The sequence below is a fragment of the Octopus sinensis genome, linkage group LG9 (genome assembly GCF_006345805.1).
Source record: "Octopus sinensis linkage group LG9, ASM634580v1, whole genome shotgun sequence".
Taxonomy (NCBI): Eukaryota; Metazoa; Mollusca; class Cephalopoda; order Octopoda; family Octopodidae; genus Octopus; species Octopus sinensis.
The window spans coordinates 34,035,671-34,063,621 of NC_043005.1; the positions used below are offsets into that span (position 1 = coordinate 34,035,671).

The following is a 27,951-nucleotide window of genomic DNA, read 5'->3' on the forward strand; positions in this document are numbered from 1 at the left end:
CATATAGGCCATGACTGCGGAAGACATGCGTAGGCTCGAAAGCTAGCTTGGTCCGCTGGATGTGTAATGTCAGTGTGCAAGCACGACAGAAGGTAAGCGCCCTGAGAGAAATGTTGGACATAAGAAGTATCGGATGTGGTATGCAGGAGAGACGTTTGCGTTGGTATGGTCATGTACTACGGATGGATGAGGAGAGATGTGTGAAGAAGTGCCACTCCCAAACAGTTGAAGGAATCCGGAGTAGAAGTAGACCCTGGAAGACATGGGATGAGGTGGTCAAGCATGACCTTCGAATGTTGGGCCTCACAGAGGCAATGACGAACGACCGAGACTTCTGGAGAGATGCTGTGACTTCGAAGACCCGACAAATGAAGTGAGTTCGTGGCTTGCAGACGACCTGCTGTGCTTACCTTGGATCATGGGATGACCTGCTGTGATTGAGGAGACCTGTTAAGTCAAGTCCATCAACATCAAAATAAAAATCAAATGGAAATTGTAGTTGTGAAACCACGTAAAAAGCACCATCTGAATGTGGCCGATGCTAGCGCTGCCTTGACTGGCGTCTGTACCGGTGGCATGTAAAAAACACCAACTGATTGTGGACGTTGCCAGCCTCCTCTGACCCCTATGCCGGTGGCACATAAAAAGCACCCGCTACACTCATGGAGTGGTTAGTGTTAGGAAGGGCATCCAGCTGTAGAAACACTGCCCGATCAGACTGGAGCCTGGTGCAGCCTCCTGGCTTCCCAGACCACAGTCGAACTGTCCAACCCATGCTGGCATGGAAAACGGATGTTAAATGATGATGATATAAATTAACTTTTTATTTTCAATTTTCCCTGTTAGTGGCACATAAAAAACACCATCCGAGCGTGGCCATTCGCCAGCCTCCTCTGGCACCTGTGTCGGTGGCACATAAAAAGCACTCACTACACTCACGGAGTGGTTGGCGTTAGGAAGGGCATCCAGCTGTAGAAACACTGCCAGATCTGACTGGCCTGGTGCAGCCTTCGGGCTTCCCAGGCCCCAGTTGAACCGTCCAACCCATGCTAGCATGGAAAGCGGACATTAAACGATGATGATGATGATAATATGAAACAGCACAGCCAGGGGACTGTGAAGTTTTGTATAAAACAAATGGAGAACAGGACTTCTTTCTTTTTTAAGAAAAAGAGAAAGAAAGAAAAAATACTAATAAATAAAATAAAAAAAAACAAAAAGAGAGAGAACAGGATGAATAAAAAATAAATAAATAGAAAATAAAATAGACCACACACTCAATTGTCAATCACTCATAAAATCTTAATACAGTTCTACAAGAAGTAACACTAGAGGACTACCATGTGTTTACCAACTCAAGGTAGAGCCTCCATTTTTTATAAAATTCATCTTGCTTGTTTTCATTATATGATCTGTTATTTTTTTTTTTTTCAATTAGATATCTGTCATGCACAAAGCTTTCTAAAATGTTGGAAGTTGAGTGTTTTTTGCCACTTAGCTTTTATATAAAAAAATGTGGTAATAAAATTAGCAAGTCAAAGATGCCATCGGTATATGTGTTTTTTCTCAGTCTGAATAGAATTAGCTGTGGGTCAAGTTTCATGTTGCGAACATGTATGCACTTTTCATACAGCAAATCTAAGAAGCATTGCCAGAAGACTCGTACACATTCACAATACCAGAAAATGTGTGACACCATCTCTACTTCACGTTAACAAAAAGTGCACAGGTTGCTTTCAGCCAGTTTAATCTTGAATAATACTCTTTTACTTGTTTCAGTCACATTTATTCTTTAGAAGCCTAGTACTTATTGTATCGGTCTCTTTTGCCGAACTGCTAAGTTATGGGGACGTAAACACACCACCATCGGTTGTCAAGCAATGTTGGAGGGATAAACACAGACACACAAACACACACACACACATATATATATATACATATATATGACAGGCTTCTTTCAGTTTCTGTCTACCAAATCCACTCACAAGGCTTTGGTCAGCCCGAGGCTATAGTAGAAGACACTTGCCCAAGGTGCCACGCACTGCGACTGAACCTGGAACCTTGTGGTATGTAAGCAAGCTACTTACCACACAGCCACTCTTGCACCTTAGAGAATTAGTTGCTAAAATATTGTGTCTAATTCTAAACTGGAACCATCGTAACCTAGTATCTGTTGTTGTCTTTATAGGTAGTAAAAATATTTTTTCCCCATTCCAGTTCACCAAGTATACACTTTCCATTTATGTTTGAATATTAAACAAGTCTCAACATTGTTTAAAGCATAGTAGTATCGTTTGGCACCTTTCCTAACAGACATGAGCTTTTGGATAGCTGTATTATCCTCAGAATGTTTGCTTATTTTAAACTTTGTTTGGTAGCTTTTAATCGCCCTGATAAGCCCATTATATTGGAGAAAATTTGTATCTAGTTTAAGTAAATTCTGGAATTCTTCCAGGGTAGGGTAAGATCCATGTAAATTGATAAAGTCACAAATCTTGCTAACACCTCTCTCAAACCATGCAGGTAAGAAGAGTGTCTCTTTTCCGACCCTTAAGTTTCTATTAAAGTAAATTTGTTCTGTTATGAATTCATCAAATGAATTAGGCTCCATCTTATTTATAAACTTGTCAAAGGCAGAAATAAATCATGCCAAAAATAATTCCTGATAGTGTTAGCTAGTTTGCTCAGAAAAACATTACCAAATACAACTAAATTTTTCAGTTTTGTGGAGGAAGCATGGCATAAGAGTTTCAATATGGATTCATAGTGAATGTCCATCAACTTTCTCAGCCAGGATAGTTTTAAAGAGTTGATGTAAACAAAAGCTTCTACCATACCAAGTCCACCTTCTTTACCAGGCTTACAAGCAAAAACTCTCTTAATTTTTCCGATTTTCCACTCCAGAGAAATTTAAATAATATTTTGTTTAGTTCCTGAAGAAATTTACCCTGTGGATTTGGTAGAGTAAGGAAGAGGTAGTTCAATTTTGAAATGAGTAGTGATTTTATAACTGCAATTCTACTCATTGGTGTAATTATTCTTTTCATCCTTCAATTAATTATTACCTGAATTTCAAATAATTTATTTGCAAAATTCTTTTTGGCCATGTCCTTTAAATCTATTGAAAATATTACACCTAGAAACTTGAAGTGACTTGGGTTCCCTTTTATATTTAAATTAGGTAAGTATCTGGCTTACACTACTCCTTCTTGAACCTATCCATATCACCTGGGACTTATCATAGTTAATTTTAAGCCTGGATATATCAAAAGAAATTCAAGGTGTCTACTGTAGCTTCTAAAGACTCTTGTGAACCATCTAAAATGAACTCTGAATCGTCAGCATATTGCGTTAACAGATATTCTCCATCATCCACTGTAATTCTTTTAATATCTTGGTGTTTTTCTTATTAGACCAGCCAAGACCTCAACGCATAGGATAAAAATATATCAAGAGAGAGGATTGCCCTGTCTACATCCCCACTCATCAGGGAACCAAGGAGACAATGTACCGTTAATTAACAGGCAACATCTAGCACCATTGTACAGAATATTGAACCATCATGTCATCATGTCATCACCAAAGCCAAAAAAAGCTAGTGTCTTGTTTATAAATGACCATGAAACAGAATCGAATGCTTTCTCAAAATCTATTAAAAACATTTCCAGTATGTCATTTGATTCTGTGTAGTTCATCAGATCATATATCAATCTTAGGTTGTCCCCAATGTATCTGTTAGATAGGAATCCTGTTTGAACAGTACTAATCAACTTTGGAAGGATACTTTTTTAGCCAGAGGGGAAGCAGATAAGAAAAAATTTGCCAATGTTTTGCACCGTGAGGACCAAAGACATGAGGTATTTTGTGTTAAAAGACAGTGTGTGAGAGAGAATCGTGATGTTGTAGGAGAGAAATGTGTTCGCATGGATGATGGTTCACTTGCACTAAACGAGGCTGCAAAGAGAGAGGTTTGGAGACGCTACTATGAAAGGTTACTGAATAAAGAAAATGAATGGGAAAAAGAGAGTCTACCCTATGTTGACCTAATAGGGACCAGCTATCTGAGTTGACAGTACCTTGGTAGGTTAAGCAATTAAGAGTATGAAGACAGGTAAAGACCCTGACCCATCAGGAATCACTGCAGAGATGCTCAAAATATCTGGCAGTGTTGGCTACAGCCTAGTCACCCGTATTGTTAACTAGGTGATACACAAAGGAGTCATACCCAATGACTGGTGTAGCAGCACTATAGTCAACTGCTACAAAGGAAAAGGTGATGCTTTAGATACAAATAATTACAGAGGTATCAAGTTGTTATATCAGGTAATGAAGGTTACAGAGAGGGTCATAACTCAACTAATTAGGGAGAAAGTCAGTTTAGATGAGATGCAGTTTGGGTTCGTGCCAGGGAAAAGTACCACTGATACTATATTTTTGGTAAGACAGCTGCAGGAGAAATACCTAGCCAAGGATAAACCTCTGTACCTGGCTTTTGTTGACATGGAGAAAGCCTTTGACAGAGTCCCCTGATCCCTTATCTGGTGGTCAATGAGGAAACTAGGGATAGATGAATGGTTAGTGAGAGCTGTGCAAGCCATGTACAGAGACGCTGTCAGCAAGGTGAGGGTTGGCAACGAGTACATTGAAGAATTCCGGGTAGGGGTCCACCAAGGTTCAGTGCTTAGCCCTCTCCTATTTATCATAGTCCTCCAGGCAATAACAGAGGAATTCAAGACAGGATTCCCCTGGGGGCTCCTCTATGCTGACAACCTTGCTCTAATTGCTGAGTCACTATCAGAACTCGAGCAGAAGTTTCTGGTGTGGAAACAAGGATTAGAATCAAAGGACCTTAGAGTCAACCTAGCTAAAACCAAAGTCCTAATAAGTAGGAAGGCAGGCAAACCACAAATCCCTTCAGGTAGATGGCCCTGCTTGATCTGTAGAAAAGGCGTAGGTAGAAACTCTGTAAGATGTACCCAGTGTAAGCTATGGACACATAAGAGGTGCAGCAATATCAAAGGAAGGCTAACTGGGAAGATAGTTTTTGTCTGTGGCAGATTCTCTGGAGCAATAAACACTGAAAAATGTGCAGAGAACAACTTCCGCCACATTCCAGGGAGAAAAACTAGAAGTAGTTGATAGCTTCCGTTACCTAAGTGACCTAGTCAGTGGCAGGGGAGGGTGCACTGAAAGTGTAACTGCTAGAATAAGAATAGCCTGGGCAAAGTTCAGAGAGCTCTTACCTCTGCTGGTGACAAAGGGCCTCTCGCTCAGAGTAAAAGGTAGACTGTATGACGCTTGTGTACGAACAGCCATGCTACATGGGCTGTGACTGCTGAGGATATGCGTAAGCTTGCAAGGAATGAAGCCAGTATGATCTGATGGATGTGTAATGTCAGTGTGCATACTCGACAGAATGTAAGTACCTTGAGAGAAAAGTTGGATTTAAGAAGCACCAGATGTGGTATGCAAGTGAGACAACTTCACTGGTATGGTCATGTGGCGAGAATGGATGAGGATAGCTGTGTCAAAAAGTGCCGCACCCTAGTGGTTGAGAGAACCTGTGGAAAAGGTAGACCCAGGAAGACTTGGGGTGAAGTGGTGAAGCACGACCTTCGAACATTAGGCCTCACCGAGGCAATGACTAGTGACCGAGACTTTTGGAAATATGCTGTGCTTGAGAAGACCTGGCAAGCAAATGAGACCATAACCTCGTGGCATATGCTGGGGGTGTAACCAGCCCACTTATGTGTACCTTTCCTTCTTTGGACACAAAACTCTGCTTGCAAAGACCTGTTGAGGCAAGTGAAATCAAAATCAAATTTGATGACTGGCATCCGTGGTATGGAGTACTAAGAGCTTCATCTGAGCGTGATCGTTGATAGAGCGGCTAACTGGCTTCCGTGTCAGTGGCACGTAAAAGGCACCATTCGAGTGTGATCGTTACCAGCGTCGCCTTACTGGCACTTGTGCCCTGTGCTAGTGGGGCATGAAGAGCACCATTCGAGCGTGATCGTTGCCAGAGCAGCTAACTGGCTTCTGTGCCGGTGACACGTAAAAGGCACCATTTGAGTGTGATTGTTACAAGCCTCGCCACACTGTGCCGGTGGCACGTGAAAAAACATCGAGCAAGGTCATTGCCAGTACCCATGCTAGTGGCACGTAAAAGCACCCACTACACTCTCGGAGTGGTTGACGTTAGGAAGGGCATCCAGCTGTAGAAACTCTGCCAGATCAAGATTGGTTCGCCAGTCCTCAGTCAAATCGTCCAACCCATGCTAGCATGGAAAGTGGACATTAAACGATGATGATGATATATATGTGTATATGTATATATATATATATATATATGTATATATATATATATATATATATATATATATATATATATATATATATATTATGTATGTGTATATGTATATATATATATGTGTATATGTATATATATATATATATTTAAAAAAGGAGATGTGGAACACGAGTTATGATATATAAAAAAGGAATGAAGAAAATGCTGACAAAATAATTTAAGTAATTTAAGTAATTTAATTAGGTGAAAGTTCTTTTTACCGGTTGCGCATTTGTTATGCTTATCAAAAGATGTTTTTTTTAAGAGAGATAGAGTTACTTTCTGATAGATTTTTTCCTCTTATCAGATAAGAGGAAAAAATCTATCAGAAAGTAACTCTATCTCTCTTAAAAAAAACATCTTTTGATAAGCATAACAAATGCGCAACCGGTAAAAAGAACTTTCACCTAATTAAATTACTTAAATTACTTAAATTATTTTGTCAGCATTTTCTTCATTTCCTTTTTTATATATATATATGTATGTGTATATGTATATATATGTATGTGTATGTATATATATATATGTGTATATGTATATATATATATATGTGTATATGTATATATATATATATGTGTATATGTATATATATATATGTGTATATGTATATATATATATATATATATATATATAATATATATATATATATGTATGTGTGTATGTATGTGTGTGTATGTGTGTATATATATACATATATATACTGGCTGTTTGAAAAGTTGCCATATGTAGGAAAAATTTATTGTTTTATAAGAAACAGTTAAATAAAAAAAAAACTTTTTGTAAACTGATTCTGATAAAGAAATAATTTGTTTTTATGTATGGTGACTTTTGAATCACTCTGTATATGTTTATATACAGATGTATATGTTATATACAGATGTATATGTATCTATGTATATATATATATATATATATATATATATATATATATATATATATATATATATATATATATATATATATATACTACAAAATTAGAGAATGGAGAAACATACTTAAATCAATAAAACATCAACTATCAGATGATACCCAATCAATACTTTAATACACCATTACATATCAGCAAAGGCATTATACAAAATATACAGTAAGAGTAAATAGACAAAGAGATATAAGTATAAAATTTCAAATATATGTAATTAAATCAAATCTGACAGCTGTTTCGGCAGTGAGGGCAGTCATACCTCATTTAACCTATAAGCCATAAAGGCAGGTATAAATGAGGCATTAACAAGGATGCCCCACGGCCTCTTCAGAGAATTAAATTTGTTATAATTGTGAAAAAGATTATTTAACCATATACATATAAATATAAAAATATAAAAATGTAAAATATAAAAACTTATACATAAACTTCATAATGCTACACTTATATAATATAATACTCATTGGTACAATAATGGAAGGTAAACAGAACAAAATAAAACAAAATATATATCAGTGTATATATTAATATTAATAAGCACCGATATTATACATATTTGGCTAATAGTTTTTAAAAAAAACTAACACATAGGGAGATGAAAAATAATAATTAAAACCATGGTTCAGTTCATAAAATTATAAAGCTATAAAAGTCAATAAAAATTACTATTAATATTAATAATAATAATAATAATAATAATAATAATAGATACAGTTATGTTTGCACCAAGTCCATCCTTTCAAGATCGAAATAACTATGAGTTTAGAAATACTGACCAATATATATACTAGCATTATGACCCGTCTTTGCCGGGTCATAGTGCTAGTGCATGTATATATGTGTATATGTGTACATATTACAAGTACATCTCTATATATATATATATATACATCTACACATAAAATACAAAATACAAAGTTATATCTTGATATCGCTAGTGATAAAAATACTGAAAATATATAACAGACTGGAATTGTAGGACTATTCTATTTCTGCACACTAATTTTATTTTTAATTTATTCCCATTCATGTGAAGCCACTTATTCAAGTTCAAATCATTGATGCAATTTTATACCAATTGCTATTTTTACTTTTGTTATGTTACGATTATATTATACTTTAGTTTGATTTTAATTATTACTTACTACATATAATTCAATTGTTATTATTATCTCTAATTTTTATTGTTTAAGTGAAAGTATCTGACATAAAATAGAGAAATGTTTTTGTTTCACTTTTAACACGTAATACTGAAATAGTGGAGAAGATATGATTTGCTATGGGCTTACTCTAGGCAAGAAGTTGAACATTTTGTTTTTGCCCATGAAACTACATGGACCCTAAGTAATGCAGGTGTAAAATTTGAATGAAATTGGTCGTGTAGTTCTCAAGTTTTAGGGAAACACACAGACAGACAGACACACATTCTCAGTTTTATATATATAGATATTGAAATCTCGAAAATGTGATATTTGAACATTTTTTGTTCAGAATCAGTTCCACCATAACCAAAAATGTGGGATTTTCTAAAAAGAAATTAATACATATCCATTTTACTGGGAGGAATGATGGAAAAATTAGATGTGAATTTTTCGAAAGTCCCCTCTCAACCCGTCAGGCTCGTTAGCTCATTTTTTTTTTCTCATATTCATTTTCTACATACTTGTTAACACCCAGCAGGCTGGTGCATTTTCTTTTGTTCCCTGGTCAAGGTGTTTATATTGAGTGAATCAAAAAACAAACCAAAACAAATGAGTTGAAAAGTTGCAAGCACTGGGAAATGTCTCTAATGGCTATTGAGGCAGGCCAGCATGCTTGCAGCATTGCTATGGGTGATGGCGAGTGTAATGTGCTGGAACAGCCTAGTGCCTTCATGAGTGTCACCAGTTACCTCTGCTAGGTGAGTTGCCAGTGAAAACTGGAATCTCGCAGTTAGTGGTCTGACTCCACCAAATGTCTCAAACGTTACAGGATGGAAATGTAATTGGCCAACAGATTTCGGTATTTCAGGATTTTGTTCCATTCAGCTGTAGTACTTAGTGGCTGCTTTTTCTTTTTCCATTTTGTTGTTAATACCTTTGGAAAAACTGAACACAAAAACAAATTATTAAGAAATACATCATTGTTAGACAAATAATATTGCCAGTTTCATTTCATTGGTAATATTAACAAACATTGTATTCTCAGGGGTTGTTCATTTTTTTAACATAGAAACCACATCTTCCTTTGGAAAATCAAATGAAAAATAGTTTTAGAAAAGGATATGTCCTTTTTGTGTTTCGGAAGAAAAAGCAAATAATTAGAAATCCAGGGATCTCACAATCCTTCTCTACCAAAAATGACCACCCCTCTAGACACAAAACATCTCTTTCCAAATGAATGTTTCACAAATTAATCTCCTAAATCTGTCGACCATTTCTGCTCCATTCAATATAGAGCCATGTGCTTATTTTGCTTGAACTGAATCTGGGTAGTAGAAGGACAGAAAAACTGATAACAGACCTTTTTAAATATGGTTTAAATTGGTGGTTCTAATGAATTTTTTACCTATGGCCCCTTTGATTCCTATTTTTCTCAACTGGACCCCCCTCCCCTTTAAAAAATTCTATTTTACTTTTATAATTAAATATTATTGGGAATTGTATTTTAAAAATGTTAAAATATTTTGTGTATTGTTAAAATATACCCAATTTATTGCACGTAATCTTATATGGGCCACGGTTGAGAATCACTGGTTTAAATAAATGATTTCAGTCGAGGTGACAGCATTATGTTGCTGAAATCTCACTTACCTCCCATTTGTACTACAGTTCCTGTTTTTTCTGTCTTTCCAATTCCAGGTAAATGTGCTGTTCTTTGCCAAAAGCCGTGAATTAGTTGGAGAAAATAGAAGTGAAATCAGTATCACATCGAGATCTGTCACTACTGACCAACTAACTTCCTTTTTATTGGAGACTTTTCCAAGGTAAAGTGAACAAGTGAGGTACTTAACTACAATATCAAATGTCACTTTTACTTTCTCATAATCAACGTTAATTTGTCATTCTGTCTTGTTACTTTAGAATGGATTGGTAACTTAAGTTCATATTGAAGAAGTTACAGTTCATAACTGTCACATGCAGTGCTATACTTTATTTCAAACTAAAACACAGTTCGCAACATCTCAGTTCATCTAGCTGAAAATGAGTATCATGAAAGATACAGTTCATTGCTGCACACTAGATTCTAGTTGTCTCTCATCTTTTGGATTACTTCACAAAAACTAACTAGCCTTTTCAGTGTCAGAAAATACTTCAGTAACGAATGGTAACCCTATACAAAGTTCAGATGAGATCGACAATGAAGGACTTTTCTCACTTTTTGGACAGTGCTGCTACTTTACATTCAGCCATCCTAGAACTTCATCCACAATAAGCCTACCCTCTGGTTTTAACTTATATAAAGTTATCCACCATCACAATCCATCCTCTGGATCATAAACCTGCTGTATCATCTTTCTCTCTCTCTCTTTTCTGCCACTATTACATTGGTTACTGCTCCTCAGACAGCTCATGTTGATTAGTCTCATTCCATATGGTCACAACAGGTGAGGATGAATTTCACAGAGATGGGGACTGACTGGGACACTGCTTGGAGGGTTGCCTAGGATGATCCAAGCAAATGCCAACAGCGCATGCCTCCATACCTGACCTGACCTCCTCTTCCTCCTCTGTCTCTATGATTGTTTTTCTCTCACTGTATGTCACATTCCTTAACTCATTGCCTGCCACCAAGCTTAGTTGTGTACGCATTGTACCTCTCTTATTTTAATTTTCTCTCTGTATCTCTTACTCTTTCTCTCCACCTACCTTTATATGACTGGAGGGACCAACCAACTGACATTTACATCAGCTACTATTGTAGAGATAGCACAAGGGATAAAACATGAAATAAATAAATATACGAATGAGATAAAATAATTTTTTTTTTTATAATCAAGAGAGAAAACAGTGCCCATGACCCTTTATAAGGCCTCAGAGATCAATGGGAGGGAGAGAGTATCCTCAGAAACCTGGTCCAAATGCTTACAATAGGGTGAACTCTACTGAGATAATTTAAGGTCTCAGGTGGTGATGTTGTCAAGCTGGGAAACTGTTTAAATCTATCACCTTAGTAAGTTATGGTGGGATTTGAACTCAGAATGCAAAGAGCTAGAATAACTACTACAAAGCATTTGGCCCAATATTCTTACAGCCTGCCAATCCATTTTTAACATGTGGTATGTATGCCCTGGTGGCTAGTTTCTGTAATGGAGATAATCACTTTTTTTTTGTTTTTCTCTTATGAAGATCTTAAGATTTCTTCTTATGAGTACTCCTGCATAACACTATTTCATTCTTATTAAAAATCATCAGCATGACATAGCAAATTAAATAAATTAAACATTTTACAAAGCAAGGCATGACTTATAGATGGAAAATAATTGCAGTTTTATCAAGGATGAAAAGGCAAAGTTGAACTGGTAGGATTTGAACTCTGGGTACAGTGAATCATTTCTGCAAGGCTTTGTAGCTAACACTTTAATAACTGTCAATTTGCCACCATACTGAGAAATACCGATAAATATGATTACGCAGCTATTTAAAATCTACTTCAAAACTAGTTTACTACCATTAAAGTGTTGATATTGTTTATTTCTTCTTTTCTAGTTTAAAGCCTCTGAAACAGTCCATGATAATTGCTTTGAATGAGGAATATTTGTCTGAAGATGAAACCATATGTTTATCAAATGGAGATGAAATTGCAATAATTCCTCCAATCAGTGGTGGATAATCCAGTGAGTACCTTAATCTATTGGATAATCCTATGAGTAGTTTAACATGTTTGATAATCCAATGAGTAATTTAATATATTCAGTATTTGAGACACCCTTTAACACTTTGCCTGTCCAAAGCATTTGTCCTAAAAGTCCATACTTGTTTTCAGATTTTTAGTTAGTCCTCGTTTCATATGTTCTGGGTAATATAAAACTTTCCTATCATAAAAAACAAGTTGATCAGGTGGTTTAAAAAACTGGAAATTTATAATCATGTATGATGCATGGATGTCAGAGAAATATGCCCTGTGTATCACAGGTGATACACAAGATGGGCAAAGGGTTAAAAAGAAGTTTGTTTTTTTCATAAAACAATTGTTTTTGTTTTAATCAAATTTTTATCAATATCATCATCATCATCATCCAAATGATTTCGACATCAATTCCCATTATGTAAAACCCATGTTCTGTGTCATCACTCTAAATTAGTTATATGTCTTACCATTAAAAGTCCTAGCTCCATCTCAATCATTCCTTTCTTCACTTCTAAAATGTGAATTGACTTGTCACTTCTCTACAACAAGTAGACCTGTTCTGCTCAGGTTCCTTCCCTTAATTCTTCACCTCATAGTATAAAACATCCCCCTCAATGTCCATAGTCATGCAAACATCACTGGTGCCAGTGTTATGAAAAAAGCAGCCAGTATGTTGTAAAGCGGTTGGAATTAGGAAGTGTATCCAGCGATAGAAACCATACCCAAATAGATAATTGAGCATGATACAGTTTTTGTACTCATTGGATCCTGTCAAACCACCAATTGCAAACCAGCATGGAATATGGACATTAAATGATGATGATATCTCCTAAAAGAACAAGATCATTGCATTAACCAGTATCATAAGTCTGGTACTTATTTTATTAATCTCTTTTGCTGAACTTCTAAGTTACAGAGATGTTAACACAACAACACCAGTTGTCGAGCAGTAGTGGGAAACAAACCCAGACACAATGACCCCTCCCCCACTATATGTATATATGATGGACTCTCCCATTGAAGACAATGTATGAGCATTCAGTTTCTGCTGAATGACATGCACAAATGATATGTTTATAGTGATCAAATGTTTGTGCTGCACATTAGCTCACTCTCACTATCAAATCAATGTTGTCTGAACAGATGCACTGTGTGCCGCACATCAGGTGCAAAGTGATTGCAGAGCAATGCAAGATGAAGTGTTTTGGTCAAGAACACAATGCACCACCCGGTCTAGGAATTGAACTCACGATCGCTAGATTGTGAGTGCAACACCCTAACAGCTAAGCCATACGAAATACTTCTTTCAGTTTCTGTGTATTGAATCCATTCACAAGGCTTTGGTCGGCCTGGGGCTATAGTTGGAGACACTTGCCAAGGTGCTACACTGTGTGTCTGAACTTGAAACCATGTAGTTGAGAAGCAAACTTCTTACCACACTGCCATACCTGCACCTATAAGTTTCAATAAAACAAAGAGTACCCTTATGTTGATGGAGCCTGTTGTAACTAATGGAAATATTTTGACATCTTGAATGAATTTTGTCTGTCACAAGCTGCTCAAGAGAAGCAGAATTTCAGAATGCAAATCTGACACTGAGAAACAGTTCATTGATGGTCTTGTCTTGTCCAGCAATGAAGGCATAGCTAGATTGTGTACTGCCTTGGGTAGTCCTTGGATATGCTATGCCCTCCAACTCTTGTCCTGCCCCCTATACAGTCTTATACAACAGACCCCGAAATACTATCCCCATAAAAGTGTTACCTGGGGCAGAACCCCAACCTCACTAGCTATGTTTCTGCAGAAATCTGTTAATAAATGTTTTAAAAGGTGTTGGTTGTTTAGTTGTTTAGTTCCAGATCAGTTCTGTTGGTATATTTAAGACTACACTGTCAAATGTGTCTTTTCTCTTTTTAAAGTGGTAGGCTGTTATAGGAAGGGAATTTGGCTTTTACTTCTAGTAGATCACACTACTACATAGAGACTCACTTGATGATTTCATCATCATCATTTTAATGTCCACTTCTCCATGCTTGCATGGGTTGGATGGAGTAGATTGAGGCATTTTTTCTCTAGTTGTATGTCCTTTCTGTCACCAGCCCTCACCTGTTTCTGAGTTAGGTAATATTGCCCTTCGTCAAACATGTTCTTGCAGAATATCAGAAATGAATGATGTGTGTGTTTGACAGTGAAACTCATTTACAACTATCATGTGATGTCAACACAAAGAGATATAACCATACACATTCTCTCTCCCCCCTCTCTCTCTCACACACACACATACACTTCTAAATAGATATATACAACAGGCTTCTTTCAGTTTCTGTTAAAAGATCGTAAAACTTTGATGTAGTTTCAGAAAAGGAAGATGACCAGAAATCTTTAAACTGATTGCATAGACAAAATAAATGATGATTATTTAAACATTTTGATAGGTTTTATTTTTTGTTAACTTTATCTGGTTTTTGTTATATTTTCTTTATTAGTTTCTGCAATGACTGACATCGTGGAATTATCTAATGAGAAATTGAATGTTGAGGACGTTTCAAAATCTGTCACTTTACCAAATTGTGGTGCTGTATCACTATTTATTGGTAAGAGTTTTTAGTGTATGACATTAATTAGTCATTCATGTTTAAACCTTTAGCATTTAAACCAGTGATATTGAGCTAAAATATTATACCTGTTTTATGTTAAAACTGGCCTGATCCAGCCTCTCATATCTACCTTACAGTATAATTTTAAAAAGAAATAATCACATCTTTGAAATCTCAAATTACAAGATAATGCATGATAAGGTGTGAGAGACCAGCTCCGGCCACATTGTACAAGGAAAGGAAAGGAAAAGAGAGGAGAGAAAAAAAAATGGAGAAAAGAAATGAAGGATAGAAAGTGAAAAAAATGTCATAATTTATGTGTGTTTATATATATATATAATTATCATTTTAATGTCTATGGGTTGGACAGTGTTAATTGAGGCAGTTGGAAATAGGTGATGGATGGTGAGAGAAAGGGTATCTGGCCATAAAAGATCATCATCGGACGTTAAATGATGATAATGATGATCTTTTACGGCTAGATACCCTCTCCCTCACCAACCATCACTTATTTCCAAGCAGGGAAATATTTTTCTCATGGTCAGACATGTTCTTGCAGACTATTGGAGATGAATGACAGTGATAATTGTTTAAACTGTCATGTGATATCATGAGAATGAGACACAAACATACACATTCACTCTCTCACACACACACATACACACACATGACATGATTCCTTTAGTTTCCATCTACTAAATCAGCTCACAAGGCTTTGGTTGACTTGAGGCATCTGCAAAAGTGCCATGCAGTGGGGCCGAACCTGAAACTATGTGACTGGAAAGCAAACCTCTTAATAACGCAGCCACACCTGCACATATATGTATGTGGATGTGTTTTCTTGTCTTGACATCACCTGATTGCTGTAAACAAACATCGTTTGCTTGGAAACAGGTGAGGGCTGATGACAAGAAGGGCATCTGGCCATAGAAAATCTGCTGCAGTGAATTACATCTGATCCATGCAAGCATTTATATTCTGATCCCTGTACCTTGAGGGTATACCCTGGCACACCACCACCATCTTTCTTTTGCTCTCACCCTTTTTCTCTCTTGCACTCTCACACTGTCATTCTTGATCACACTCTCACTTTTTCTCTTCCTTTGATTTGGTATCTCCTCTACAGCAAGACATCTGTTTCTGTTCCTCTAACATACTCTAACCTCTCATCACCTGGCACAAGGCCACCTCCTCCAGTACTCCTTCCACTCTTGAAGGTTCTTTGTCTTGCAAGTTACTTGGTGACCCCACCAGTGCTGGTCCACACTGTAAAGTAGTTGGCATTTAGAAGGGTATCCAGCTGTAAAAACCATGTCAAAGCAGACCTTGCCAGTGCTGGTGCCAAATAAAAAGCACCCAGGCCACTTTGAAAAGTGGTTGGTATTATGAAGGGCATCCAACTGAAAAAAAAACCATGCCAAAACAGATCTTGCGGGTACTGGTACCATGTAAAAAGCACTTAGACCCCTCTGTAAGGTGAATGGCATTAGGAAGGGCATCCAGCAGTAAAAACCATGCCAAAATAGACAATGAAACCTGGTGCAGTCTTCTGACTTGTCAGCCCCTATCAAACTATCCAACCCATGCCACCCTGGAAAACGGATGTTAAATGGTGGTGATGATGATGGTTGTATGGCGATAGGCTTAGAGTTTACATTTAAATAAGAAAGAAAGACTTAAAAAACTGTACAGTTGCGTCTATGTCCCACTCCCCTACCATCCAACTTGTCTCCTAGTACTTGTATAAAATTTTCAACTGCCCACAGGAGGTGGTACTACTTGGTGGAAATGGTCAAGAATCTATTGAGATGGGGATGGTGGTGGTTGTATATAGGAAGATGATAGTGTTGGTGAGAGGTGTGTTATCATTGTTTGTGTTGACATGATGAGAATAATTATGATCATAACTTGATTCACTCAAAATATTGGTGCCATCTGGAATTTTCTGCTAAACAAAGAACACAGTACAGTAGAAGAAGATCTGCTTTGTCATTTTTACAGACAAGTAATTTATAATCTCCTCCTTCAAATCTGCAACAAATGACCACGATAAAATATGTCTGCTAATATTAAAGAATCTTCATTGAATATTAGAACATACAAGAGGAAAAAAAAACCATCCATTACAGCTTGCTAAATAATTTTGTAATGCTTAATAGGAATGATAAGAAATGAACAAACATTACAACAACAAAGAAATAGTACAAGTTCTGCAAATTTTTATTATTATTATTTTTTGCATTGCTCACAAAAGACAGACAACAGTTTAAAGAGCAGAACACTTGTGTGATATCACATAGAATAATATTTTGTGCAATGCAACATGACAGACTGTGCTAGAAGACAAGAGGAGGAAATGAGAGATGTGTACATATGATGTCGAGTATGGTGCTGATTTTCTTAGAAACAATGAAAGGCAGCAGAATTGTAACTTATCAGAAGTTTCCTAGAATACTAATGAGATGAAGTAGAATGATCTTCTAAGGAATATGGAAAGCATGGAATAAATAAATGTTGTATATGAATATTTAGTAGTAGCTGTTACCTGCTATTTCAAGAGAGATTTAGGTGTGTGTGTGTGTGCATGCATGCGGTTGCATAGGAATATATATATAAATATATATATATATAAGTTCTTTGTAAAGCATATTATGTATGTAATATGTATGTGTGTGTGTGACAGAGAGAGAGATTGTCACTTTACCTTGACATTGCATGCTTGTTGTAAATGAATGTCACTATCATGAAAGTGGTGTCCTTTGTTTCTGATCTTCTGTGAAAACATGTCTAGTTATAAGGAATTAATGCCTTACTTGGAAGCAGGTATGGGTTGATGATAGGAAGGGTACCTGACATGCCTATTCTATAATCATCATCATCATCATTTAATGTCCATGCTGGCATTGGTTCGACAGCTTCACCAGGGTTGGCAAGCTGGAAGGCTGCACCAAACTCCAGTCTGATTTTGCATGGTTTCTATGGCTGGATGCCCACCCTAACACCAATCACTCTGAGAGTGTAATGGGTGTTTTTATGTGCCACCAGCATAAGTGCCATTTGTGTGACACCAGTATCTGCCATTACTGCGATTTTGCTCAGCTTGATGGCTCTTTTTCTCAAGCATGACATAATGCCAAAGGTTTTGGTCATTGCCTCCATGAGGCCCAACACTTGAAAGGAGCTCAGCCACTTTGCCTCAATGAGGCCCAATGCATGAAAGGTGCTCTTTACATGCCACCTGCATGGGTGCCAGTTACATGACACCAGCATCAGCCACAACTACAATTTCACTTGGCCTGATGGGTCTTTTCAAGCACAGCATATCACCAAAGGTCTTGGTTATAGTCATTGTCTCTGTGAGGACCAAAGTTCAAAGATCATGCTTCTTCACCTTGTCCCATGTCTTCCTGGATCTACCTCTACCCCAGGTTCCCTCTGCTGTTAGAATTTGGCACTTCTTTACACAGCTGTCTTCGTCCACATGAATGACATGACCATACCAGCACAGTCGTCTCTCTTGCATACTAAATTTGAGGCCTCTTATGCCCAACTTTTCTCTGAAAATGCTTGCACTCTGTTGAACATACACACTGACATTACACATCCAGTGGAGCATACTAGCTGCATTTCTTTCAAGCCTACACATGTTCTCAGCTGTCACAGCCCATGTTTCACTGCCATATAGCATAGCTGTTCACACATAGGCATCATACAATCTGCCTTTCACTCTGAGAGAGAGAATCCCTTTGTTGCTAGCAGAGGTAGGAGCTCTCTGAACTTTGCTTAGCCTAATCTTATTCTCATAGCTATACTCTTGGAGCATCCATCTCTGCTACTAACTTGGTCACCTAGGTAACAGAAGCTATCTACTATCTCTAGCTTGCTCCATTGACAATTTTTGGTGTTTATTGTACCTGTTCATCTTCCACATACAAAAGCTATTTTCCATGTTAACCTTCCTCTGATATTGCTAATAATCATTGCATTTGGCAGAGTAGTCTGAATGCCAAAGGGTTAATGTCTGCTTTCCATGTTGGCATGAGTTGGACAGTTTGACATTGAGCTGGCCAGACTCCGATTGTCTGTTGTGGCATGGTTTCTACAGGTGGATATCTTTCCTAATGCCAACCACTTAATAGAGTGTGTTGGGTGCTTTTTACGTGTCTCTGGCACGTGTGCATTTACATAGTGCTGGCACAAGTATGTTTACACAGCACTGGCACAGGTGCTTTTTATGTGGCACCAGCACCTGAAAGGACAAGCCTATATATGTGCAAGACAACAGTTTTACTTAGTTTGACATGTCTTATTAAGTACAGCGAAGTGCCACATCTCTTTTTTCCTTGTCATTTCCTCAGTGAGGCCCAGGGTCTGAAGATTCTTTCTCACAAGCAAAAAGACTGTTTAATCAAGTGAAATTGCACCATATGAAAATAAAAATTATTAGCGTTAATGACAATTCAGTAAAGAGGTTAAGGGAGAGTAATTTGAAATATAAATTGATCAAAAAATTAAATTATATCATGCAGTGAGGAGCGAGTGTAATATTTTGTAGTTACAGTGTTAAATGAGGACATGTTACAGTCTTATTGTATCACTCTTTCTCTCTCCCCACACACACATATTGTAATCCTAGCTGGCCCATGTCCTATGGGCAGGATATATAGTACCTGCTGTCAACTATCATCCAGCAACCACACTTGGTCATACAGACTCATGTAACTTGACATCACCAAACCCTGTGGTAACTGTTGTTGAAATGTTCACCCTACAGAATGTTGACTGATAACAGCATCCTGTTCTATCATGTGGAGTATGCAGTAGTAAAATGCTGACATCATATCTCCTCTACTACATGGAGCATAGTGAAAGGATTGCTGTTGCTAAAATGTCATACTCTATGTTGACTAACTGACACAAATATCCCATCTATCTTACCATTAGGAGTTTACAATGAAACAACTGCTAGTACTAAGATAGTTAAAACACCCAAACTGACCAATGGCAGCCCAAATACTTTGAACAATCTGACAAAGGAGATGACAACAAAACCTAACAAACGGCAAGATGTTGTTTTGGAAAAGGATCTTTCAAATCCATGCAGGCATAGAAAAGTGGACACTAAAGTGATACTTCATAGTATTTGTTCTAACCCCCCCACCAAAAGCCTCAAATCCAACCAAAGGCCTCAACATTTTCTTTCATCTTTATGGAGTCAATAAAAAATGTATTTATCCAGAGCAATGGATTAATAAAACTTAGAAGATTGGATAGGCTACCTTGCATGATTTTTTTTTTGGCTCTTTGTGTTCTGACAACAACTGTGAAAACATTGGTGTCAAGTTGGAAGAGTTGAAATCAGTGACCTTTCCCTTGGATAAACATTGGTAGCCTAGAGGTGGAGAAACTTACATGTCTGGGTAATCGCTTCATTTTCTCAAAAATGTTTTACCCAGGCTTGCACATACATATGTAGATGCATAATAAACAATGACTGATGGAGGTCCTACATCATCATTGTTTTTATGTCCACTATATTAATGTAGATGGGAGATACAAGACAAAATAGTGAAGACCAACTTTAAGATGTTGAAGTGATGATAAACTATTGAGATGATCGACAAGTTGCTGTACATGAGAAGACCCATCCATCTTGGCAGAAATGAAGTCCTAAAAGTATATTGTTTTGATAAAGCCTTGCACTTAAGCCATCCCCACAGTTCATCTTCTCAGCATCCACCCCTGTATTCTCAGTATCATTCCCTATCACTATTGAGCAGCATCTCATATCAATTATTAATGACACCTAGCTTTTTGTTTATCACCCACTGTATTCACCCATTATACCTCTAATCTCCATCCCTGTCACTGTGCTCCCCCCTCTCTACCCCACACTTCACATCATCTCCCTCTTTCTCCTTTTTACAGTTCTATTACAATACTGCTCTCCCCTCCTCCTTTTTGTATTGCTACTTCTTCCTCCCTGACCTATCCCTAGTTCCTTCACATTCCCTTACCTCTACTGACATTCAACATTGACCATGCCTCCATACCTGTAAGCCAGCCACTGCATTCACTTATATCCTTACTTTTAACCGTCTGTCACTCATCTTTCTATCACAAACTTAACTGGGATGGTTATTACCTCACTTGAAAATAGATGGGAGTTGGCTTCGGGAACATGGTCTTGTCTAACCCACACAAGCATAGGAAATGGATATTAAAATGATGATGATGATGATAATGATATGCATGTGTGTTTGTCTCTCACCACCTGACAACTAGTGTTAGTTTCTTTACATCCCCATAACTTAGCGGTTCTGCAAGATGAGATCAATAGAATAAGTATCACACTTTAAAAGTAAGTACTGGAATCAATTTCATTGACTAAACCCTTCATAGTGGTGCCCCAGCATGATTGTAACCCAATCATTGAAACAAGTAAAAGATTTAACAGTGTATGTGTCATTCATCATCATGATACACACACACACACACACACCTGTCTGTCATATTGCTGGTAACTTTGGAAGAATACTTTTGCAACTATGGGAAATATCAGGAAATATGGTATATACTCTCAACTATAATTTAACTTTTATCAAATTATATAAAATGATGAAAAGAATACTAATTAAGACAGTATTTATTACCTTAAAATTTAATTATAATAAAGTTCTCATTTTTATAACCCTAACTACAACTACTCTGTCATTTACCCCCTCTCATCCTTTCCTCTGTCTCTAATTCTTTCTCTCACTCATCCTGTACCTCTTATGTTTACTCTCTCTATTTCTCCTTCACTTCCTTTTCCCCCCCTCTCTCCCCATATGAGTTAAATCATGACTGGAGAAATCAACCAATCAATAACCTTTATATCAGCTATTATATATTCATAAGGAAGGCGGCGAGCTGGCAGAAACGTTAGCGTGCCGGGCGAAATGCTTAGCAGTATTTCGTCTGTTGTTATGTTCTGAGTTCAAATTCCGCTGAGGTCTACTTTGCCTTTCATCCTTTCGGGGTCGATAAATAAAGTACCAGTTTCGCACTGGGGTCTATGTAAGCGACTTAATCCGTGTGTCTGTCCTTGTTTGTCCTCTCTGTGTGTAGACCCTTGTGGGTAGCAAAGAAATATATTATATATTCATATATATATATAAAAAAAAATATTTTCCCTAACATCTGACTAGTGATCCAATATTTTTAAGTCCATTAGTTAACACCCTTTTGTACCAATAAAGAGTTCACTTTATTGCATTTCAGGTACCACTCGTGATCATTTTGATGGCAAAGAGGTGTTAAGCTTGCAGTATGAAGCATACCATACAATGGCTAAAAAGAAAATGTTTGAAATTTGTCAAGATATACGCAACAAATGGAATGTTGGAAAAATCGCTCTTGTACATAGATTAGGGTAAGCATGATTTTCCTGATTATTTAAAGTTTGTTTTTCTGGGTTTTGTAAGTTGTCAGAATCTGTGATAGAATACTTAAGCTTAGACTAGTGCTGCAATATGGTTTAGCAACAATTATCTCAGTTTATGCCCCTCAGCCAAGGCTACATGATGAACAGAAAGATCATTTTTATGACACCTTCTTGCAGACTACCTCATCAACAAATAACAGGGACTTTCTCTTTGTGGCTGGTGACAACATCCAGCAAACTTCCATGGTGTACGGATTTGGCTCCTGTAATGAGGAGGGAGCCAGGCTGCTGGAGTTCTGTGATGCAAATGATCTTATGATCTGTAATGTTAACTTCAAGAAACCTGCCAGTCACCTGTTCACCTACCAATCTGGTGGACACACTAGCCAGGAAGCGGGAACATAGGTTAGAAGTTAGAAGCAAGGATCAGTCTTCAGCCTCCTCTTATTCATCATAGTCTTCCAGGCAATAACAGAGGAATTCTAAACAGGCTACACCTAGGAACTCCTTTATGCTAATGACCTTGTTCTAATAACTGAGTCACTACCAGATCTAGAGAAGTTTCAAGTGTGGAAGCAAGGTCTAGAATGAAAGGGTCTTAGAGTCAATCTAGCAAAAACCTAAGTCTTAGTAAGTAGGAAGGCAGACAAACCATAAATCACTTCAGGTAGTTGGCCCAGCTCGATCTGTAGGAAAGGTGTAGATAGAAACGCCATAAGATGTACCTGGTGTAAGCTATGGATACATAAGAGGTGCAGCAATATCAAGGAATGGTTAACTGGGAAGATAATTTTTGTGTGTGGCAGATGCACAGGGGCAATAAACACTGAAACTCTGCAGAGAGCAGCTTCCATCACATGCCAAGAGGAAAAACGAGAAGTAGTTGATAGCTTCCGTTATCTAGGTGACCAAGTCAGCAGTGGAGGTGGATGCTCTGAGAGTGTAGCTACTAGAATAAAAATAGCCTAGGCAAAGTTCAGATAGGTCTTATCTCTGCTGGTAACAAAGGGCCTCTCGCTCAGAGTGAAAGGTAGATTGTATGATGCATGTGTGTGAACAGCCATGCTACATGGTAGTGAAACATTGGCTGTGACTGCTGAGGACATGTGTAGGCTTGAAAGAAATGAAGTTAGTATGCTCTGCTGGATGTGTAATGTCAGTGTGCATACATGGCAGAGTGTAAGTGCCCTGAGAGAAAAGTTGGACACAAGAAGTATCAGGTGTGGTGTACAAGAAAGACAACTGCACTGGTATGGTCATGTTACATATAGATGAGGACAGCTGTGTAAAGAAGTGCTGATCTCTACCTGTGGAAGAGGTAGACCCAGGAAGACCTGGGATGAGATGGTGCAGCACAACCTTTGAACGTTGGGCCTCACTGAAGCAATGACAAACAACCGAGACCTTTGGAAATATACTGTTTGAGAAGACCTGGCAAGCTAAGTGAGTTCGTAGCTATGGCATATGCCAGTGTTGCATAACTGGCCCATTTAAGAGTTCCCTTCAATCGTCGGGAAATGTGCTGTGCTTGAGAAGACCTATTGAGTCAAGTAAAATTGCTGTCATGGCTGATGCCAGTACTACCTGACCGGCACCCCTGCTGGTGGGACTATTCCGAAGGAGATAATGTTAAAACTTATGTAAATAAGTTATTTTTTATTAAACATAACTAGTCCAGGAACTTTTTGATACTACCTTGTATGTGTGTTGTTTAACAATATTTCCTTTTCCTTTATGACAAGACATTATGTTTTCCTGCCATTTCATCTCCCTTAGTTTAATTATATAAGAATGTAAGCAATAGTGTTGATGATAATTGGTGACAGCAAATTCTAATCTGGAAACTAAAAGAAGCCTGTCATATGTATGTATGTGGGTGTGGAACATGGAATTTTAATGGTGATGATGATGAAGATTTTCTGTCTATCTGGCTGGCTTGCTGTCTGTCCACACACACACACACACACACACACACACACACTCAAAGAAAAAAATATTGCTATAAAATACTGTCTAGGTAATATTTTTGAATATTTTAAAATAGTTAAATACATAATTTTTATTTTCCTTGAGCTTTGCTGCAACTAAGACTGCTGGATTAATCTACTCAACATTTCCATTTAATGAATATATTTATTCTTTCCCACCTGTTGCAGTGAAGTCCCTGTTGCTGAAGCAAGTGTTATTATAGCCATCTCTTCAGAACACCGCAAGGAATCTCTTGAAGCAGTTCAATATGCCATTAATACACTGAAGGCTGTAGTGCCTATTTGGAAAAAGGTAACACATACACATATGCACATGCATGCATGCACATACATGCAAGCACGCACAGATATTGGTAAAGTTTTGATCAACCTAATGATCAGTATTCTGTTCATGTTTCACAACCTGCCTACTCTTTCCTTACATAACAAGCAGGGCCATTTACTTGATGTGAGTAGGATCCTGTCTGTTTTCCTGCTTACCAAGACCTTAGTCTTTGCTAAGTTAGTGTTAAGCCCTTTCAATTTCAGGTTTTGCTTCCACACCTGGAATTTCTTTTCTTGCTCTGATACAGAATCTGCTATGATAGCAAGGTCATTAGCATATAGCAGTTCTCAGGGGCAGCCAGTCTTGAATTTCTCTGTTATAGCCTGAAGGATGATGAAAAGGAGAGGACTAAGAACTAAAATTCCATTGAGTAATCAGTGAATCTTTGAAGGCTTTTATTTCCTAAATGCCACTTATGTTGAAGATTCCTATGGCTATCTTAAAGCAACATATTGGTTACTATACTAGTAATTATATATTTTTATGGGTTTTCAAGGATGGTCAAGGAATTTATTAAGGCTATGAATTGGGCATCACTAGGCTGAGGTTTATAAACCATTTGCAGATGGGAGAAAATTATATTGATAAAACGCTTTTCTTAAATGTTCATAAATCTATGAAATTTTTTACAGGCTATTTTGCTTCCAATTCTATCCTGTGCAGACCTTGATCCTCTCCCCTACCCATTCTTCCAAAATCTCCTACTCCACTACATGTCTCTCATAATGTAGACTGTTACTAATTGCAAAGACTAATCTCTTGACACCAACAAGATTATTAAATTGCTGGTTATTTTTGCTGTTGTCAATTCTGAAAGGAGGTTGCATTAAAGGCCTATTAAAACCAGTTCTTTACTTCATATAGACAATCCTATTAGTAGGACATCAGAAAACAACAAAGATATATCATATTGCTTATTACTCAGTTTAATAATTCTGCCACCTATTCTGGTATCTTCAGTTTACCCATCCAGAAGATCTGTACTTCGTCTTTGAGGAATGTGGTTGAAGTACATTTGTATTTGACTTCTTATACACAAAATACATACGCACTCACCTCTGCATTATATTTCTTATACATAACATTCTTGCACTCATCTTTGTTCTAATATCTCCTTTTCTATTCCACCAAATATTTTCATCATGTAGTGTTGAACCTGAAATTAAGAGCCTGAGAAAGAAAACATTTGTTGAAAGTTATGATTGAACATACCTAACACCCCACAAATACTATGTTTGCAATACTAATGACAGTTGTTAGTCTTATTCATGAAATTAGTGTTACAATTTAATGTGCTATGCTGCACTGTTAATTACCAAACGTTTTACAGTTAGATACCAGCTGTAAGAACCTTTATAAAACTGACCTCGCCTGTGCTTGTGCCATATTAAAAGCACTAAGTCCACTCTGCTGAGTGGTTAGTGTTAGGAAGGGCATCTAGCTGTAAAAGCCCTGCCAAAACAGTCACAGAAGTCCGGTGCAGGTTTTGGCCTGGCTGGCTCTTGTACTGTCCCACCCATGCTAGCATGGAACATGGATGTTAAATGATGATGATGATACCCTTCCTTTCCTCATCCACTCCGAAAGCTACCTAGGAATATCCATATTGCCACTGATACTAGATTGACTTGCAGGATTAAGAGACTTCTTGATATGTATCAATTTTACATTAGGGTGGCTGCTTTCTGATGTGGGTTCTTCTACTGTGGTTTATGGATTTCATAAATGTATCTTCTGTGTTTTAGGGTCAAATCCCTTTTAGACCAATAAGAGTTTTCGAGCTGGAGAGGAAAGCTAAATTTCTAGATGGGTCTCATTCTCAGTGACTGAAGATGCTTTTCAATTCTTGTTGGTTTGTGATTGGAGTAGAGGGAACAGAGAAAATAACAAGATGAGTAAACTGTATGTCATTTCCTCAGTCAGAGGGAAGATTATTAAGACTGGCTCGGGTCTTAATTGGTGACCCTAATGGATTGAATAGGTGTCATACAAAGAGGAATGGCTTAGGAATTCTTGAATGCTGAAATGACTTAAACAGGTTTAAATGCATATTCATTCATTTGTTTTTACATCCATTTTCCATGCCAATATGGGGTTAGATGACATGTTATTGAAGTATTGTTTAACAGCAGGATGCCCTTTGTGTCTCTAATCCTAACCTGTTTTTTAAATAAGGGTCTTTGAAGTGTTGAGGCTGTAGACAATTTTTTGACAGGTTTAAAAACACTACAGCCATGTTTTGTAGCTCAGCAAATTTTCAGAGAAATGCAGTTTTAAAAAAAAAGCAAAATCGCTCTCTCTCTCTCCCTCTCCCTCCATTTACTTTTCACTCACAAGGCATTGGCTGTCTCAGATCGGTATCAGAAAATACTTGATCAAGGGGTTGAACCCCAAATCAGTTGGGCATGCATTTCTTAGCCATCCAGTCACGACTGTACCTAAGGTGTAGTGCAGTAGGGTTGAACCCAAAATCAAGTGGTTGTGCAAAGAACTTCTTAGTCAAGATGGCCAATCTACGCTTCTGGTCACTTGCCCAAGTTACTGAATAGTGAGACTGAACCTGAAACCTATGGTTGTGAAGTGAACGACGTAACTACAAATTCGTGATTTAATTTATTTTATTGTGAATAAATCATCTTCAGACTGATAAATGCAAACATGACTTATTGTAAAGTTTAATATCTGCTTACCTTAGTCATTATGGTATAAAAAAATAATAAATAAATAAATGTAAAATGTGAGTAGGGGAAGAATCATTGCAATTAATTGTGTCTATTAGTTTGGCTGCTATTAATTTCATATGCTTATAGAATTCTTTACATTTCTTAATTTTTTCCAGGAACTTTATCGGAACAGTTCACCTGAGTGGAAAGAAAATACAGAATACTTTTGGAAGAAGGAAGGATGTTGCAATTTCAAAATGCTCTAACAATTTATTTTTAGTGATAAACAGTTTTTCTAAACAATATCCAATATTTTAAAAGGGAATAAAACAACATAAATATTTGAAAGTTTTTTTTATTCAGTTGAATAGTTGATCATATTTTATTTTCCTTCTTTGCTAGCTGCAGGCCTGGCCCTATAGTTAAGAAGTTTGCTTTCAACCACATGGTTTCAAGTTCAGTCCCACTGTGTGGAACCTTGGACAAATGTCTTTTACTATAGCCCTGGGTTAACCAAAAGCTTGTGGGTGGATTTGGTAGACTGAAAGAAACGTGTTGTGTGTGTGTGTATCTATATACTACTAAAACTCTGTGATTACTTGCTTGCGTGCTTCTCTGTAATTTTAATACAGCCAAACTGGCGCATAATGGGAAAATACCATTATACCATTGAAATGTGAATACAGAGTAAAACAAGTTTCACTTTAATTGGTTCCCAAGATATACGTTTTTTCGGGTATCTTGAACTATTGGTGACCCAACGAGTCATGGGTAGTCTAGTATATCTATCTATCTATCTATCTATCTATCTATCTATCTATCTATCTATCTCTCTCTCTCTCTATATA

The 27,951-nt window shown here is 37.3% G+C and overlaps 1 protein-coding gene across 3 annotated transcripts; it reads left to right on the forward strand.

The window, feature by feature from the left end:
- Positions 1-1,247: 1,247 nt before the first annotated feature.
- On the forward strand, positions 1,248-27,451 carry LOC115215854 (molybdopterin synthase catalytic subunit). 3 transcript variants are annotated; one of them, XM_036505889.1, is made up of 6 exons: positions 1,248-1,360; positions 10,115-10,239; positions 14,591-14,698; positions 21,965-22,115; positions 24,284-24,407; positions 27,280-27,451. In XM_036505889.1, the coding sequence occupies exons 3-6, from the start codon at positions 14,599-14,601 to the stop codon at positions 27,367-27,369; spliced, it is 465 nt and encodes a 154-aa protein (XP_036361782.1). In that variant the 5' UTR covers positions 1,248-1,360; positions 10,115-10,239; positions 14,591-14,598; the 3' UTR covers positions 27,370-27,451. The 3 variants fall into 3 exon arrangements, with proteins under 3 accessions (XP_036361782.1, XP_029641052.1, XP_036361784.1); XM_029785192.2 differs by lacking the exons at positions 1,248-1,360; positions 10,115-10,239 and adding an exon at positions 11,961-12,090; XM_036505891.1 differs by lacking the exons at positions 1,248-1,360; positions 10,115-10,239; positions 24,284-24,407 and adding an exon at positions 11,961-12,090.
- The last annotated feature ends 500 nt before the right edge of the window (positions 27,452-27,951 follow it).

Bases quoted from the DNA above. Each gene is read 5' to 3' on its own strand.
- LOC115215854 (XM_036505889.1), top strand. From the start codon at position 14,599: ATGACTGACATCGTGGAATTATCTAATGAGAAATTGAATGTTGAGGAC. The intron at 14,699-21,964 runs GTAAGAGTTTTT...ATTGCATTTCAG, and splicing joins TGCTGTATCACTATTTATTG to GTACCACTCGTGATCATTTT. The intron at 24,408-27,279 runs GTAACACATACA...AATTTTTTCCAG, and splicing joins TAGTGCCTATTTGGAAAAAG to GAACTTTATCGGAACAGTTC.